The 19,803-nt window shown below is 42.5% G+C and overlaps 1 protein-coding gene across 2 annotated transcripts in view; it reads left to right on the top strand.

Moving 5' to 3' along the window:
- Window positions 1–68: 68 nt before the first annotated feature.
- mta2 (metastasis associated 1 family, member 2) overlaps window positions 69–19,803 on the top strand; it is a 53,379-nt gene continuing 33,644 nt past the window's right edge. For both annotated transcript variants that reach the window (XM_054733695.2, XM_054733696.2), the window contains exons 1-3: window positions 69–319; window positions 12,231–12,298; window positions 14,735–14,828. In XM_054733695.2, coding sequence (XP_054589670.1) covers window positions 292–319; window positions 12,231–12,298; window positions 14,735–14,828 — 190 coding nt within the window. In that variant the 5' untranslated portion in view covers window positions 69–291. The remainder of the gene's footprint in view (window positions 320–12,230; window positions 12,299–14,734; window positions 14,829–19,803) is intronic.

The raw sequence follows: 19,803 nt of genomic DNA, 5'->3' as shown, positions 1-19,803 counted from the left end.
AAGAGATAGGCTAGCAGTGTGTGAATGAGTGAGTTAGTGAGGAAGAGGATAAGAAGGTCGTCCGAGGGGCCGGAAAAAAGAATACTTGTATTTTGGGGGACAAGCTCCGGAGCATTAGTCACGGAAACTTTTAACTTTTTACCCGCCACAGCTCGGCTTGTGCCCGGAGCCGGCTTTGTTTCGCGGCGGGGGTGTCTGAGATAAATGAAGGAATAACACAGATCCCCGTTGATGTTTTTTACCCAAGCGGGGATTACCCTGGGACTGATTTAGATAAAAGGTTACAAGAGGATGGCGGCTAACATGTACCGAGTTGGAGGTAACGCATTTTTTAAATCTTTGAGACACCCTCTTCTTACACACTCCCTTTCACACAATGTGATTGTTCGTTTTCGACATGGGGACGGCTAGCTAGCCGCTAGCTGTCTGTTCATTTAGCCGCTAACTAAAGCTAGCCCCTTCAATGGCTTCGTGCGTGCGTCAAGTTTGGAAGAACGTCACAACATGTTAAAACACACAAACAGTCACTTAGCGATTTATTACTGCTTTGTTTTACTCCACGTGTGCACATTTACTGTCGGGGCTGCTTCTACACGAATATGTGAAGTGCAAATGTTAACTTTCGAAATCGATATTCCAGTTTCTTTTGCCTCAATAAAATAACCCACGACGGGCTGGTGTCGGGCAGCGTGAACTAGTTATGAAAGTTTAAAATAAAATAAAAGGGATGCTACAAAGTAAACGCTGCTTATCGTCTGTTGTACCCGTGACTGTAAATTCACATGGGAACCGTGAATGGCTTCAGGTTTTCACCGTGAAGTGCGTATAAAACCGTAGTAAAGTGCTATTAGCATTAGCTGCTAGCCGCTGACATGTCAGCATCGGGCTGAATGAAGCCGCGTCTGTTGTCGCGTTTGTTTCTTTTTCTGTTATAAATTAATTATCCGTGTTAGTTTGTTGACTTTTACTGTTGTACTGTTTTAAACACGTGACGATGATGCTTATAAAGCTGTTTTTGAGGGAAGATTTTCCTGAATCAGATCTGTTCTGTTTGGTGATGGTGGAGTTTTGTAATTTAATAGAATTAGACTTTTTGCGTTAGTTCCTGTGAAAATGTAATAAGTAGCGTCACAAATATCACTCCAGCCTGCACATTTGAATAATTCTTATTACAACTGTCAGCTTTTTCTTAATCAGAAGTTGATGAGTAGCTGTTCACATTATGGTGCATAACTGGTTAATAAAGTCTTTATATTTGCTTTTTATTTTATGTCACTTTGTTTTTGTGTATTTTTGTGTAAATCTAGTTTATAACATAAGTGCTTGATATAAGAACTTTAACATGAACAAACTAGACTGACCTGAAATGTAGTTTTTCACATCCCAGTGGGTCAGTATTGTAGTTTTTAAATAACTTTATTGTCTATCACATTTGGGATTTATGATAATGTCACCCAACATTAGTTACCTGATGTGGAGCATCTGGTGTTATTGTGAGCTGCAGAAAACAGAGAGAAGTTTGTGCTTCAGACTCTTGATGCTCTTTAGAAGCATGGCGGTCTTCCACCGTACAGTCCTGATGCTAAAGACAGTATATAAAACATTTTATTATTTATCACCAAAATTATAAAAAAAAATGTATTGAGAAGGTAGCTTGCCATTAGACACTTTGAAAAGCATTAAGGCAGCTTTTATGAAAGAATATTCATAAGTAAGAGCATTTACAGCACAGGTAAGACAGCTGTCCAGTATTATAACATGTTATTAACTAAGTGCATCTGGTGAGTTCATGTTTTTAGCAGCTGATGAGAGGAGATTCTGAATGTTTGTGTTGCCACTGTAAGAGCGTTTGTCTGCTGAACATGCTGTTTCACATGAGCATTTAGTCAAATACAAATGTCAAGTTCTTAATGTGTTTTTAATTTTTATGTAGTTCCTAATATTACCAGTTCACCAGAGGCAGAGTGTTCAGCCTTCATGTAAGATCTTTATCCTCCACACAGATTAGTCAAATGGCTTCCTCCTTTTTATTCACCCTCAAGCACCTCTCTCACGGCACTGCGCTAGCCACACGTCACCTCTAAAAAAATAACAGCACACTTCAGCTTTGGTTGTAATTTTGTCTAATGAAGGATACTTACTAGTCACATCAATGTGGGTCTAACTGGGCTTTTTTCTTACAGAGGGAATGCAATAAAAGCTGTCAGTGTGAAATTCCGGATTTTTCAGCTAGAGGAACGAGAGCATTCCTTCATTAGTTTTACTGTAGAGGGATAAAAACGAGGGCACCTGGTCATCTTGAATCTGAAAGAAAAGAGACTTCCTGTATCACCACTGCAGGTGCTACAGTTCTTAGTGTCAGATTCATGAAATTGTACGTCCTTCTCTGGTGTTTGACCAGGTGTTATGTAATGTGGTGAGGACGCATCCCTTCCCTGTGAACAATGAAGGGATGCATCCCTATTCAGACTTCACAATCAGTGTGTTAAATAAGGAAGAAATACTCTCCTCTTTACAGTCGATCTCTGTCCACATCTGCTAGTGTTAATCCGATGTGTTAATCAGAATCCCAGTGAGACCCTCCTGAGGTTCCCGGTGCTTGTATGTGGGCGGACCACATGGAGCTTTCTCTCAGGAACAGCATAGGAAGTCATGGGCTCTTAACAGTAGAGCAGATTAATAATTCTGAAGGAACAAATAATGACTTCTTTCTACCTGCAGCTGCTTTAGTTTTTGTAATTTATGTTCTAATCTGCACATTTTCATGGGTCTGTCAATCAAATGTTTATCATGTCTTTTTGAGCTTTTTATCATGTGACCTGTTTTTGACTGCATTCATGCATTTTCCTGTTTCAGTTGCAAATTTAGAGTTTTACTTTGAAGATCTTGTAAAGCGCCAATGGAAATGAACCCTTTGATGCATAATGGTCACTACAGTGGACAGGTACTCAAAATTGTTATTTGTTTTTGCTATTAAGCACAGCTGTTGAAGACTTTATTGCATTTGAGCCCCTCCATTTGGACTTCAGTAAGCCAAGCCAACATATTTCATGCTCAGAATGCACGCTGTCCACTGAGGTGGACATGTAATAAATTATTTGTAAATGATAAAATTTTGCAAAAAATATTTGTTGAAATTTGTTTTATTCACACCTAAAGACAAATGAAAAAAAATTGTTTAAAAAAATCATGGTTGAAAATTTCATAATTCATGCATCAAAGGGTTAATTGTGTCATCAGGCTCGTCTCCTCTCCCAGAAGCTAGTCTCTGATCTGAAACCTGCCTCCCCTGGCCTGCATAGGATATCCCCTTCTTTCCACTGCACATGAAAGCTTCGCGTAATGGCTGCGAAACGTACTACGCTGCAATTAGCCACCAATATAGTTTATGAATTCCTTTCTACCGGCCACTAAGTCTGACGTTTTGGACGCGCCCCTGAAGCTAGGGCACGCCATCATTACGTTTCAAGTCTTTTTTTGACGCCTTACGCTTTCCAAAACACGTCAAGCTCTGCAGTTTAGAACTCAAAAGCAGTGTAGAATAGGGCTGGATGATAATCCAATAGTTCAATATATCTATTGATAGGCGTGTAGTGTGATAGAAAAAAAATGGGTCAATAAAACTCGGAAAAAAAGTTTCCTTATCAGGTAGCAGCAAACTAGACTCACTACTTATTCCTAACCAATCAAAAGCACAGACTTGGGCACACTACGTCACCGGGCCCTCCCCTCAAACCAAAACAGAGCAAGAGGCAGCAAGATGAGGAGGAGTGCGAAGAGGCGGAGAAAAAATACAAATACCACAAATAAAATGGCCAGGGCTGCACGTACAATATTTTTTCTACAACTTTTAAAATGTTTTTCAATAATATTGGACATCATTCGCTATAAAAATATTTTATCAATGTACCTTTTTTTTATGTCCAGCCCTAGTGTAGAACTAGAACGTAAAGGTCATACGCAGTACGTCATTTCCTGTGAACTTATGTGACCGACGTAAACAGAACAGAAAATAACCCACAGACATTTTTTCATGCATGCAGCTGTCTTTCTTCTTGTTTATTATTGTTTGTGAGCGTCTGAAATCGCGTGTGGTGTTGCAGTTCTCCCGTGGTTTTGTGACGTCTCAGCTGTGTGGAACGCTTTCACTCCCGTTTCGTGTCAGAATTGCTCCAGGTTGGGAATGAGCTCGCGGGTAGATCGCCGCTATTATGTTACGTGACCGCTTTCACAGCCAGTGGAAAGCTGGGGTAAGTGTCTTAGGCAACTATTGTCATGTAGCAGACTTGGTAGTGCAGTGGCTAGAGTGATCGATGACCTGTGGGGAGCTTCCGGTTCCAGGTGAGCATCCTGAACTGAGACCACCTGGTTTCAGTCACAGTACCTCTGCCCCCAAAGGCTCTACTATTCTCTGTACTGGAGCGGGGTTCCAGCATGCATGCGCCAGTTGGCATAGGTCTACGGTAGAGAATGCTTATAGTCTGTATGATGCATAGATTGTTTAGTTATCATGTTTTTTTTTGTTAATGTATTTTGTGATCCCTATCTTCTTTTTCTTCTTCGTGTGAAACTGGTGGGGCGGGGCCCCCTATGGATGAGCCGCCACTGAAAGGCAGTCACTTAAACCACACTGGACTACAAAGGTCAATACAACAGCAGGCTGGTCTAAGTTGTAGGTGCGTTTGTCAGAGCAGGCGTGGGCAGAGTTTCACTGAAACAAACTTCATTTCTTTAAACGTTTCATTTCCGGTTATGAATTCAGGAAAATAACTTGTATTTAAGATAAATGACATGTCAACAGTGCCAGAGGTAGTAGTTTATCATATGCGGTGCCTCCCTTTGCTCTCAAAGGTTTAAAATAGCATGATATCTACCCTTTAAGTAATATGAGGGTTTGAGATGCACTGATGTATTATTATTGCCCCTTTTCTGTGTTACTGAACAGGTCTGCGTGGTGGAACAGTGGGTTAACCCTGTTGTGTCACAGCAAAGACATCACAGGTCTGATTCCCAGCTTGGGCCTCTGTGTGTGGAGTTAGCTTGTTCTCTTCATGTTTACGTTTTTCTTCCTGTGCTCTGCGTGGGTCTTGGTTCATGTTAGATTAACTGGTAAATGCAATTTGGCCCTCAGTGTATGTACATGGTTATTTCCCTCTGTCACCAGTCTGTTACCGGTGACAGACTGGTGACCCATCCAGATGTAATTCCACCTGTCACCCACTGGAGGTAGACAAGCAGCTCCCCAAGACCTTTAATAGGATCAAGCAGATGTGGAAAATTATATGATTGTATGTTCCTGAACAGCAGAAATGCAGAAATATGAGTTTTAAAAGTTTAATTGTGTTGAAGTATGGTATAATTCAAATCATTTGGAGGATGAGTGCAGCTGCATGATGTAAAATGTGGAGTTCAATGACCAGAAGAAGCTACTTTTTTGCGCTATGTGAGACAACAGAGCCCTGGATTCGGCCATGTTCTTCTGAGTTTAGTAACAGCTTGATCAGTGCTTATTTTCTTTTGCTTCTATTCTGCTTCACAAGCAACTCTTCTAAATCTGTTTGTTTTGGACAGCGTATGCTGATGTCATTTCCTATGGTGTTACAACCAATCAGCGTGAGTTAACCTAAAGTCCCGCTCAGCTACTCCACTGGGTAACTCCGAATACCTAACCATTTTCAGGTACTCCAAAAGGGCCTGGTAAATGGCCGTCCGGTCGCCCCGGTGAAGTGGAGACTCGAGCAAGCTGGGAAGATCCTGTAAATTTAACCTGAAGGTCCAGTAGTGGAAACACACCAAAAAAAAAGTCACTTAAGTTGGTGTAAAGTCACCTAGAAACAGTTGCTATAGCGCCAAGCAGTAAAATATCACCTAGCACTAGTACTAATATAACATGAGTCAGGAGCAAAACAGTGAAGAAATATAGAAATCAGCAGGGAGGAACTAAAAATGCACAATGTTTAACAAGAACATCCTACTTGACTGAGAAAGCATCTAATTAGATAACGATGTCTTGATATTCCCAGGGGTTTCTACACCATTGGTTTAAATTTTTTTGTCAGAAAGCACTGATAACTCTTAGGAGGCAGACGTGAAGTGCCTTTTTTCCCTCCTCCCGGATCAATTCCTCATGTAACCCTCTCATCACTATTAAGGTAGCGCGACTCAGGGTTGCGAATGACCACAGTCACCAATTCTTGTCATGTGTCTTGCCCATGTATGTCTGATCTCTGAATTGTGTGTACTGAAACTCTAATTTCCCTCTGGGATTAATAAAGTGTCTTTGAATTGAATTTGTTAGCTTGATTTGTTAGCTTCCGTTCTGCTAATGGTGCGTTCGTTTTCTCCTCGGAACTCCGAATTTCCAACTGGAAGAACATGAACGCGCTCTAAAGTTTGGCTTCACTTTACTAAATGTGACGGGTGATTGGGTGAAGATGAAACCAGCGACAACGATCTAAGTGTGAGGCATCATCGTTTTAATCTGCTCCAGCAGCTAAATAAACTGTTTAAGATAACGTTAGCTTGATATGTTAGCTTCCATTGCCGCCATTGTTATCAGCTAATGGTGTGTTCACATACTCCTTGGAAATTCTAACTTCCCAGTAGGAAAAATCAAAGTAAAAAGGACGGCAAAAGGAATGAAGATACACAGTAAATTTAGTTCACAGTAAAGATGTTTGCTTCAGTTTAATTATCAGCTTATAAAACTACAAGGACGATGTTAAAATACAAACAGTTGTATGTTATTTATCGTGATATTTATCAAATATGGATATTGACGCCCACGGAATTGAGTGAACGCTGGCGCGTTTGGCTGCCGCTGCTCACCGGTAAACTTTGATTTGATTTGATTTTATATGTTGGACTGACACTATCGGATTGTTGACTGGACTGTGGATATCTATATCAATCCTAACCTCTATTATGTGGACCAACTCTATTCACGTGTGGTCCGCACTCATCTGGATTTTATCATTCATCTTCCACCGACCTGCTGCTGGCTTCCTCCAGTACACTGCCTCTGAGCTCCTCAGGATTCGCCACCGCCCTGGATCTCCACCGGCTTCACTGCACCTCGACCTGGACATCTCTCATCTTCTCCATCGGAGATATGTCCACCGCGGCTCACGCAGGAATTTCCACTACCACAACTCTGCTTCAATCAATTTTTCTGGTCCACCACTCGCCGTCGTCCTCACAGGAACTCATACCGCCGAACAGCTGATCACTCCTCGTTAGCCAGCCTCGCCAGGACAGCTAACACTCATGGATGTGACAGCACCACCGTCAACTTCGGCCTTCTCAACATCCGCTCTCTCGCTGGGAAAGGTCATCTCATTCACTATCTCATCAAGGACCGTGGAATCGACTTCATGTGCCTTTGCGAAACTTGGCAGCAGCCAGCTGATTTCTCCCAGCTCAACGACGCTACTCCTCCCGGGTTTGTTTACCTCACCAAACCACGCGGTTCTCGCGGAGGAGGTCTCGCGAGAATTGGAAAGTTTTGCCAGTGTCTGTCTCTGATTTTAATTCCTTTGAGTATTTGGTTTTTAAACTTAATGGACCTACCCCCACTATCATTGGATTAATCAACCGCCCCCCTAAACCTCACAAAGACTTTCTGTCAGAAGTCTCAGTACTGCTCACTCATTTATCTACACTCTCATCTAATGTAATAGTGCTTGGAGATTTTAACATACACATGGACAACAGCGATCTTCCCCTCACCAAAGTCTTTTCATCCTGCCTGGACAGCCTTGGATTTAATCAGCACATCAACTTTCCAACTCACTCCAAAGGACACTGCCTGGATCTGCTGTGCTGCTCTGGTCCCACCCCTCCTAACTGTGCAGCTGATGATCTCCACATCACTGAACACTATTTTATTTCTTTCAATATTGTAACCCAGCTTTCTTTTACCAAACCAACCCGGCTCATTTCTTTTAGGAATATAAAGGACATCAGTATCGACACTTTATCCTCCTATATTGATAATATTCAGCTACCGGGCAATCTCTCCTCTCCTGATGACCTGGCTGCTCTCTACAATTACTAGTTAGCTCACATTTTAAACTCCCTTGCTCCAGTTAAAACCTGTTCTGTTACTTTCTGTCAATCTGCTCCCTGGTTTTCCCCTCAACTCCGGACGCTGAAAACCAAATCCAGGCAGCTTGAACGCCTCTACAGGAAAACTGGTCTCACCATTCACAAAGAACTATATAAAAATCATATGACTCAGTATAAGAACTTAATTATACTAACCAAACAACAGTATTACTCCTGTCTAATCAACTCCAATTGAGGCAACACTAAAGCCCTTTTCATATAGACATTCTGGAACATTTGTGGACAATTGAATCCGGTTTTTAACCGGAACTGTGTTTTCAGACACACCACTTTTGTACCGGAACTTGTCCTTTCGGCTGCGTTCACACAGCAGGGAAAAGTTCCAGATGTCTGACGGCGGCGGGGGGGTTTGGACTCATGTTAAGAAGAAGAAGAAGAAGAAGAAAATATCATTTCTATAGCGCCTCTCAGGATAAAAATCACGAGGCGCTTAAGCATAATTCTGCGCATACAAAGATGCATAAGAGACCTCGATGATGAAGCTCAATGGTTAAAGGAATCACTGAAGCGGTGTGAAGCGCTCCGTCACGCGTCTAGACGGTACCGTAGGAGGCGAGCTGCCGTGGTTCGCCGCATTCTACAGCAGCGAGCTATATAGGTGCACACAGCGTCCCCCGGTCCCCTCCCCCTCCCCCTTGTCCGGAACTTTACCTCACCAGTCTGAATCAGCCACCCTGTCCGTAACAAGTCCGGACCTGTTACTAGGGGCTTCGTCCGGATAAATTCCGGAACACGTTATCCGGATGTTTGTATTCAGACACAAAGGTCTTACGGACAGAGTCCGGAACATTTCCGTTTTTCATGGCCTGTCTGAAGGGGGCTTAGGTCACTGTACTCCATTATCAATAAAATTCACCGGCCGTCCGATACTCTGCCCCCACACATGTGCTCTACTGCTACCTGTAAGGCCCTTCTTCTGTTCTTCAACGAAAAAATAATAAACATTCACCGTGCAATCAACCAAAGCATCCCCCCTACCTCCCCATATGATCCTCCCGAACCAACACAGTTATTTTCCATTTTCCAACTTCCCAGTGATTCTGAGATATCAGATGTTATCCACAAGTCAAAGCCTCCTACCTGCCTTCTCGACCCCCTTCCCACGGCCTTGGTTAAATCCTGCCTCCCCTCCCTGCTCCCTCTCGTCTCCGCTCTCATACACGCATCCCTTTCCTCCGGTATTGTTCCCTCTATCTTCAAAACTGCTGCAGTTACTCCAATACTTAAAAAACCTGGTTCGGATCCTAACATTTTTACTAATCTCCGCCCCATCTCCAACCTACCCTTTGTCTCCAAAGTTTTAGAAAAAATAGTCGCTACCCAGCTCCACACCCATCTGACACTAAACTCCTTCTATGAACCCTTCCAGTCCGGTTTCCGCCCACTTCACAGCACAGAAACAGCCCTCCTCAAAATAACTAATGATCTCCTCATCGCTGCTGATTCCGGTCTACTATCCATCCTGGTCCTCCTTGATCTGAGTGCGGCCTTTGACACAATATCCCATTCCATTCTCCTCCATAGGTTTTCTTCCATCGGCATTGCTAACATCCCACTTCAGTGGTTTCAGTCCTACCTATCAGGTCGCACTCAGTTCATTACTATCGAATCCTCCCGCTCACAGCCCTCTTCTGTCTCTTCTGGTGTGCCCCAGGGCTCCGTCCTGGGGCCCCTCCTAGGGCTGCTCAATTAATCGAATTTTAATCCCAATTACGATCTGAGTTTTGAATGATTATAAAAACAAAACAAGCCGATTATTTGCTCCTCCCACTTGCGCTGCCCTGAGTTGCAAATGAAGCGCTCCTCCACAGTGTTGCCAACTTGGCGACTTTGACGCTATTTCCAACAGCTTTTCAGACCCCCTTCTTGACTTTTTAAATCTTACAAGTACCTAGCGAACACCTCAGAAACATCTCTGGTAACCCTTAGCTACTTTCTGGATAACTGTCGTCGACATTTCCTGCAGGTTAGCTAAACACTCCGCCTGCGCTCCGGACCATTCTTCAGGACATTAGGAAAGGGAATGGTGTAGTGATGTGTCAGTCGCTAAAGAAACAGTTATATGGCTCACTGTTGGATTAACCAGAGTGAGTGACACACACCGCACCTGCGGGCTCCTGAGCCGCTAAAAACGGCTAAATGTGCGCGTGCGGCACGCTAAACACACGTGCAGCTTGCCCCTGATTGCTGTGAGACCGGGTTGGGAGGTGGGGGGTGCAGCTGTGGTTGGGACAATTATTACATTAACTGATGGACCTGTAAATAAATAGTTTATAAATAAGGTAGAAATAAGTTCCTCACGCTGATAAACAATAACTAATCTCTCTGAGGACACGGTGCTAGTGCACTCTCCTACAGCACCTTGACATGACTAAATAAATGTTATGCAACATTTTGTGAACATCAATTTATTTGCATTTATTTGTTATAAATGCCGCTGTATAATTCTTGCTGTCAGTATTTGCAAGATATTGGTATTTGGGTCTGTACTGGTTAGACTTACATGAGTTAAACCAAGGTCTATAGCCCTTGGGTCTTAAATTATGAGCTATAAGTTTATTGGTCTTTTTATACTGGGAATCAGGAGTTATTTTAGTGATCATCTTGTTTCTTATTTATTTTTGTCCTGATTGCGCCCTGAGCAATTTTATGACTGAATAAAAACAAATAAAATCAACATAAGTTGAAAAATTGTCTTAAATGACCGAGATCTCAATTTCAGTCACAATAATCGTGATTATTGTTTTTGCCATAATCGAGCAGCCCTAGCCCCTTATTTTCATTATATACAACCTTCCCCTTGGCAATATCTTCCGCAGATTCAATATTCATTTTCACTGCTACGCGGATGACACCCAGCTCTATTTGTCCAGTAAGCCAAATTCTGCACTTCCTCCCTTCTCCCTCATCACCTGCCTTCAAGAAATAAAATCCTGGTTCAGTTCGAACTTCCTGAAATTAAATACAGACAAAACAGAACTTCTTTTGGTTGGTACCAAGAACATCCTCTCAAAATTGGACAGTTTCTCTCTCACAGTTGATAATGCCTCAGTTTCCCCCTCTCCCCAGGTCAAGAGTCTGGGTGGCATCCTAGACAGCACACTATCCTTCCAATCTCATATCAATAGCATCACACGGTCAACTTATTTCCATCCTCGTAACATTAATCGTCTTCGCCCCTCCCTTGATGTCCACTCTGCATCTATTCTTGTCCATGGTCTGGTTAGATCACGTATCGATTATTGTAACTCTCTTCTCTCAGGCCTCCCTCAGAAAACCCGCCGTAAGCTCCAGTTGGTTCAGAATGCAGCCGCACGCATCATCACTAAAACTCCCATCTCTCATCACATCACCCCCATCCTCAAACAACTCCATTGGCTACCAGTGCACACCAGGATTAACTACAAGAATCTCCTTCTCACCTTCAAGGCCATCCATAACCTCGCCCCTCACTACCTCACAGATCTCGTTCACCTCGTCCCGTTCCCTCAGGTCCTCCTCCATTCATCTCTCTGGGCCCTCCTTCCGTCTCAGCACCATGGGGAGTAGAGCCTTCAGCCGCACCGCTCCCAAACTCTGGAACTCCCTTCCCCCTCTCATCAAGAACATTAACTCATTCACAGAATTAAAAAAAAAACTCAAAAATCACCTCTTCATAACCACATATCAGCTTTGAATTTTAGAGTGCCTTGTTTGTTCATGTTTACGTATGTTTACTTACTGAATGATTTGTGTTTTTATTCCGTACAGTCTCCTTGAGTGACCAGAAAGGCGCTTTTAAATAAAATATATTATTATTATTAAATATGTTTATACATTGAGAAAAAAATAGATTTAATTATAAAAGAGAATTAAAATGTTAAACACTCAAAACGTATCTAAAATTGGCACCGTTAAGTACCGTATCGATTCCTAGGTACCGGGAATTAGTACCGAATCGATTCAGATGTCAAAGGTACCCATCCCTGGTGCAGGAAACCTGTAGCACCATCAGGATGATTAGAGTGGTGCGTGAGCTCCAATACCCAAACTGAACATCTCAAGTGTTGTGTTTTAGCAAATGTTAAGTTAAATGAAACCTTTTGTGTTGTTGTTTGTTCCAGATTATGTTTACTTTGAGAATTCCTCCAGCAACCCTTACCTGATACGGAGAATAGAAGAGCTCAACAAGGTCAGTGGCTTTGTTTTTCCCCTTTCAGTTGATTTCAGTTCAGTTTTTTATATAGCGCCAAATCACGGCAAGAAGCGTCTCAAGGCACTTCACAAAGTAAAGTAAATGCTTTGAATGCAGCGTGTGATACTGTGATGTACATCATCTATGTTGGGCTGGGTGGTATGTCTTAAAATACAATCTCAGATATTTTTCATCCCAAATCCGATTTCCTATTTAATTAATTTTCTCTCCCTTTTCTTTCTTAAACAGAAATTACAAATGAAAAAAAAACTACATACAAGCTGTAAACCCTGCTTGGTAAACAAGATAATATAGTTAAAGCTTTTTAAATGCTTCCTTAGATTATTTTGAAAAGTGTTAAAATTGGCATTCTGCTGTATTGTAGACTGAAATTTTTGCTGCCAATGTTTGATGTGTTTATTATAGCTGTTTTACCTTTTAACCACTTGAATAAAATCCTTTATGTCAAAAGCAAACAGATCTTTCAGAACGTCTGTCAGCATGAACGGAGCAGATGTAGTCATGTAGATGTGTGCACATCTCAGTTTATATGCATAAGGTCATATACCACACATTTATACTACTAGACAAACAAAAAACAGCACGGACACAAGGCCAACGTGTGTGGGATTAAAAACGTTTGCGTTGGCCGGGAACCGAACCCGGGTCAGGTTAATGTTTGGAATGGAGCTATGACATACACCAAGACGTCTGAACCAACAGTTCAGTTTACAACTATTTCCCAGTGACCAAAGAAGCTTTTTATACATTACATATCATACACGGTTCGTTATTTCATTGTGCTAATGTTTTGATTTAGCGTGAATGCTACAGTAGTTTTGTGTTGGTATTGGACTAAACTATTCACCAGCGTGTGTAAGCAACCAAACTTTAATTGGCTGCATTAATGCTTTATGACCAGATTGAACCAGAGGCTTCTCAGGTGCGTTGAATGCGTGCTGCAGCAGAGCCAACTATCCGGCAGTAGCGGGTTTTAGTGAATGTCTGGACACTGTCCTCCAACGGCAGCACGATTGAAAACACAGCAGCGGATGATTTGGGGACTTCCAACTTCTTTCTGCTAAAATCGTAATGTTAAGGCAATGTTTTCTTTGGGGAAACATTCGTGCAAACATATTTAATCAAACAGCATTTTATGTAAGACCTTACTCTAAACTACGGAACTCCAGGAGTGGAGAAAGAGTCTGATTTTCCCAAAATTACATCTTCATAAATGAGAAATTCAAATTCTATGATAAAATGGATTTATCGCCGGCTCAGTAGGTCATTCATCTGTTAGACATCCTAGCTAACATTGATTTTGAAAGATAGGATTTAAAAGGACTGGGTACCCTGAAAGTTATTAGCACTGGGACTGGAACCAGTTGCATAACAGCAACAGCATACAACACTGAGCTGTTTCCCAGTCAGAGGATTAACTCATTTATATAACACTCTTAAATGAAGGAACTTGTGCAGACTGCCGGCTGCTAAAGGGAGCTAATTCTACATGAGTAGAAGGAGAAACGGCACATCTGTCATCTAGACCCAGACCGAAATGAAAGCATTGTTAAGTTAGGGACTTACGGTCTAAAACAACATAAGTGAAAGCATATATCATCATAGCAGTGATCATGCTGGGGACCAAAGCAAGAATAGATCTAAATTATTACAGCTTTCAGTAAAACGCTGTCATCTCCCTCTAACTCGTGTCCTACAGCTAAATAAAATATCATTCCATGTGTTTGTAGAGACTACCCCACAAGAGTGGTAGATGACTGAGCGTAACTGGAAACAACATTTCTGGTCTCACAGACATGGACGTAATCTTCACTTTAGAAGTGGGGGGGACACGGGGGGGGGGGGGGGTATCTTTACAGTACGCTCTAATGGGAAACCGGCTTCAACACAAACGGCTGTTTTCCGCTTGGTCCTTGAACTCAACCAGTGTCAATATAATATAGCGTGATATTGTTTTTGGATGGTGAACAGTGCAGGGGTCAAAACTTGACTTTGGAAAAAGTGGGGGGGACATGCCCCCCCCCCTTCCCCCAAAACTATTACATCCATGCTCACAGAGGTTTCTGCACACATGGTACCTGATGAGGTTTTTTTACATGTACTTTAATACTATTGGATTTAGCTGACTAATAGTACATACTGAAGAGAGTAATGGTGAAAGACATCTAAATAAATATATTGAGTTTGATCAAATCAAATTAGCTTTTTCTTCAGTTGGCTGAGTCTTTGTGCCGTTAACCAAGTTAATGCAATAAACAAGATGCATGAGTTTTCTGGCTGTTTCTCTTCTTACTGGATAGAGAAACTCCATAATGGAGAAGGACAAAAGCAGGCTGGCTGTAGAGAACGTCTAAGCCGCGCCCCTTTGCAACATTATAGTCCTGACTTTAACCACAGACTGTCCACCTACAGACAGCCAATGGAAACGTGGAGGCGAAGGTGGTGTGTCTGTTCAGGAGGAGAGACATCTCAGGCAACCTCAACACACTGGCTGACAGCAACGCAAGTGAGTAGCACCCACAGACCTCCTCTCAGGGCTTCTTTAGTGCAACACGAGTGTGTGTGTGATACAGCTCGCTGCCTTTAATGAGCCTGTTCCTCATTGTGTTTCACATAAAAGCCTCAGAGCACCTCCTCAGCTTTTATGTTGTGAATGGCAGAAGGTTTGCTCCAGGGTTAAATGAACAACATCACTTTTCCTGAAGCACGTCCATTTCGAGAGACTCCTTACATCCTAGAAAAAACTGCTGTTAGGCTTGGCATTCAAACCATTTGTCCAATTAACCTCACCACCCAAATCCAGCCATGGATAGGTATACTCCAAGGTGACAATTCCAGGATTCGTTGGGCTGAAATAATGAAAGAGTGGTTCAGGGAACCCGATTTTCACTCATGGATCAGGTTTGGGATGCGCTGGAGAAGGATCTAAGCCAGGGGTGGGCAATTATTTTTTCCTTGGGGCCACATGAGAAACAGAAAATATTGTGGAGGGCCAGGCCAAAAGGCTGAAGTCAATTATGCATAATATTAATGGTATTTCTTTATAAAAAGCAGTAAATACCATCATTTTTTCAAGCTGGTAAGAGTAGACTATATGTTATAAATGAGCAAAAAGGAAAAAGTGAGGTTGGCTTACAAAAATGTGATTTATTCAAATTTCCCAAGGCAATGGTAAACAAAGTGCGCATTTGGTTTTTGTTAAACATTTGTGACTTATATTAGTTAACAGTTTCAGTCACATTCACTCCAAAACACATTCTGACTTTCAAATATTGTTGGAAAGAGGTTCTTAGCATTCTACAGACACACAGTATTGTCTGTAAAATAAAATAACTCAACTGTGATCTTGAGAAGGAGGTTTAAAAAAAGTGTCCCAGTTCACTGCTAGCTGCCTACATTTGTGGTCCAAACACCTTATTTTGTGTTTTTAAGCGATTTTTTCTTATTCAGTGAGAGAAATCTAGTCTCTGCTGGGCTTTAACGAGTGCATCAAAGTCAGGTTGAATGTCTGAGGTGGAGATGCGAAGCACAGCTGACAAATGATCTTCAGTGAGAGAGGATCTATACCTGGATTTTGTAAACTTCATCATTGAAAATGTTTGTTCACAAATGTAGGTAGAGCCGAAGAGAACCAACATCTTCTGAGCATGTCTCCTCAGGTTTGGAACGTTCTCCTCCTTAAGAGAAGAGTAGAAATCCAGCAGAGATCCTGAATCTCTGCTTTCAAGTCCCAAACCCTCTTCAGCACTTTCCCCAGGCTGAGCCATCTGACAGCTGTGTGGGGTCCTCCAAAAGAGCCACAAACTGTCTGTGATTCATCGCCCACGCCCTGATGAAGTTTATTATTTTAGTAACAACATCAGTAACATGGTTGATTTTTAGCACTGACTTGCACAACACATGTTGGTGTATAATACAATGCAAAAACACCTATTTTTGATCTGCATCGATTTCTGTCACTTTATCTTGCATGCGTTTCTAAAGTCTGACATTTTACGCCGGGGACACACTGGCCGCGGAAGCGCCGCGAAAATGGGGCCGCCTTCATTCGGCGCCCTTGTTAAGCTATTCTATAGACCACATGGGCCGCCGAAGCGCTGCGAATCGCCTCGCGCCGGTGCGCGCCGGCGCCCCAGCCCGCGCCGTGCAGCGATCATTTCGGCGTCGGCTCTATTTTTTCCGCGAGCCGTGGGTGAATCGCGTCAATTCTGGCAGGAAGTCAAACCTAGACATAAGAGGCAGGCCGGTAACGTTAACAAAAAAGTATTTCAAAATAAAATTACGCAATCAAATGTGTTCGTAATCAGACACTGCAGAAAAACCACACGAACACACACACATCGAACTTGTGTGCGTGTGTGACCGCGTGAAGGGGGGTGTGGTTTTGGGTGTCTTTTCACGGAGCAAACAGGACAGAGAGGCAGAAAGTCTGAGGCAAGCAGTTAGGATGGATGACTTTAAATTAATTATGGAAGTTGAGAAACACAAGGAGCTGTACAACCCCCGAAAAACGTGGTTATTTACGTTCCCATGTCGGAAGAAACTGCTAGGATACAGCTGCAGAATTGGAGCGGGTTCCAAGAGATTCAACTGGCAGAAACTTAGGTTCACACACACACACACACACACACACACACACACACACACACACACACACACACACACACACACACACACACACACACACACGGTGTGTCCACGTTCAAGGAAAATATTTATTTATAATATTATTTCACACACACCTACGCGCGCGCGCACAAACACTCAAACGTAGAGGAAAAAAGCTGAGAAAAGGCAGAGAGGAAATGGAGGACACCAAGTGTTTAAAAGAAAAACTACAGCTGAGCCGAGGCGCGCCTCGACTGGGGCGCGTCTGATCTGAACTGAGGAGCGGCGAGCAGCGGCCGAATTTCGTGAGCGATTCGCTTCTCGGCGCTTTGCGGCGCTTCCGCGGCCGGTGTGTCCCCGGCGTAAGATTTGGACAACCGTCTGTTGTGACACCTGACAGTCTCTCCCATTCAATCCCAGAGTGTCCGTGCACGCATTTACCTCTGTAAAAAGATCACTCCCTGTCGTCCCTTTCATCGACCGCATTGCTGCCCGCTCCTCTGTGAGCCTGAAGTCCGTTATCCCCGGACAAATACGAGCAGCTGGGCTGTGTCCCGGACATCACAGCTCTCGTCTAATGAGAAAAAGTCAAAACTTGCCACTTCACGTTGCAGCTGAAGCTCCAGGTTCCCCACGGTTCACCTGGACAGCGGGATTTGCTCAAATGCGCCTTTCTTTCAGGGCATATTAGTGCTGCGGAGTCCACCATGCACTCTTTGACAAACTCTCCCTCCGAAAACGACTTGCTGTTTTTAGCTATTTTGTGGGATATCACAAAGCTGGTCCTGGTTGCTGCATCCCTGGATGTGTGAAGCTTAGTAAAACAGCCTTGCTGCTTTTGCAACTTTGCTAGCAAAGCTTCGGATGTCCGTGCCCTCTCAGCTCTCAGCATCAGACAAGTTCTTGTATTTTTCCGAGTGTTTCTTGTCGTAATGCCGACTCAAATTGTAGTCCTTAAACACGGCAATCTCCTCCCCGCAAACCAAACACACGGCTTTACCTCCGACTTCAGTAAAAAAAATACTTAGCAGTCCAATTTTTGTTGAAAATCCTGCATTCGGCATCTTTCTTTCTTTTCTTTTTTTTTTTTTTTTTTTTGCATGAGCGGACATTTCTCGGGCTACAATCACCATGTCAACCGCGGGCACCTGTTGCTATACGTATTGCGTCATTGTGCACGTAAAAAACAACTTCAAAATAAAAGCAATGCAGCCTTAGCCCATGCATGAGGTAAAATGAGAAAATACATTTATTTTGTAATTTCCAATTAACCTTACTCGGGCCAGTCAAAGTCAACCAAAGGGCCGTATGTGGCCCGCGGGCCGTAAAATGCCCAGGTCTGATCTAAGCAGTGGTTGGACTCTCCCATCATCAATACAAGATTATAGTGAAAGATTAATGCAACACTGCATGAAAATAAATGTTTACAAATAAAAAAAAACACCACAGTGATTGTGTGCTGTTATCAAAGCCAAAGGACGTCAAATGAACTCATAAAGAATCTTTTCATATCAGTCACACTTTGGCTTTTTCATCCATGGACGTTTACTTCAGTTGAATTAGAATCAGTTCAACAGGTTTCAGAAGTTATGGCATTAAACAGCTATAGGGAATGCACGAATCACACGATTCTCACTCCAGCACCAACTAGAACCAACGTCAAAGGGTCAAAGTTGATTTGGAAGTGCATTTTACACAGTGTACTTTTAAGATCTCAGACATTCTATGATCTTGATCTTTTCTAATTAATAATTAATGTCCAGATAATTTTTTTAACGGCATCAGCATGCCTAAGGACTGTCAGCTGAACACTTTTGAGTTGTACACAAATATTAACGACCAACAAACCACCACAATGTACGACGTTGGCTCAGTGGGAAAAAAAAGCACATGTGAGCTTCCGTGTGGCAACGTCGCACAGAAAGAAGAGCTAAATGTAACTCACTGTGCGTTTTTGTTTATTTAACAGCAGTTAGCTTTTCACCAAGCATGTGTCTTATATTTAGTCAACATACGTCCACCACCTTATTTTATCTGACTGTAAAAACTTGGAGGGTTGCTAATGACATGCAAACTAATGAAGATTTGGTTTAGCCACCCAGTTTAGAGTTTGGACCTTTGGAGATCCTTATTTTGGTCCAGAACCCTGTAATCTTTGCCCAGTGGGACATCCCTACTTATTTGTGCTTTTGTTTTAATTCCCCACAGGCAGAATTAGTTTTATTATTCCCAACCTGTGGATGGAAAGATTTATGTTTTTTTTGTAGTTGTAAACAAACTTGATCATCATTTTAACTTTTAAATCCCACATTATTGTCCCTTCCTTTTTGCACACGAGCCAAACTCCCCAGGAAGAGTCGTAACACCACTCGCCTCACGCTCATAAGTGACCAAAACAAAGCAGCATGGAGACACTCCGTCTCCAACCACCTCTCAGGCAGCAGCCTGCACTCCCAAGTTCTACACGTCACCAGAACATAACCAACCAACACAATAAACGCAGTGTTATACAAAATGGAAGGCCTGTAGTGTTTATTCTCTTACAGTAACAATTGATCAATTTTTTTGAGGAATTTATTTGAGATTTTCTGGTTTTTATTAACTGTGCAATAGAAAAATAATCATTAGATTAATTTTCTAAATAGTCATTAGAATAGTCGACTATTCGATAAAATAATTGTCAGAATAATCGTTTTAAAAATAATCGTTTACCCCAGCCCTAGTGGGAACGCATGTGCATGTATGCATGTGCATGTATGTATGTTGTGCATGTATGCATGTGCATGTATGTATGTATGCATGTGCATGTATGTATGTATGCATGTGCATGTATGTATGCATGTGCATGTATGTATGCATGTGCATGTATGTAT

This window comes from Nothobranchius furzeri, chromosome 3, assembly GCF_043380555.1.
Source record: "Nothobranchius furzeri strain GRZ-AD chromosome 3, NfurGRZ-RIMD1, whole genome shotgun sequence".
Taxonomy (NCBI): domain Eukaryota; kingdom Metazoa; phylum Chordata; class Actinopteri; order Cyprinodontiformes; family Nothobranchiidae; genus Nothobranchius; species Nothobranchius furzeri.
Note: the sequence above shows the minus strand (reverse complement) of the source record. Positions and strands in the feature narration are given on the sequence as shown.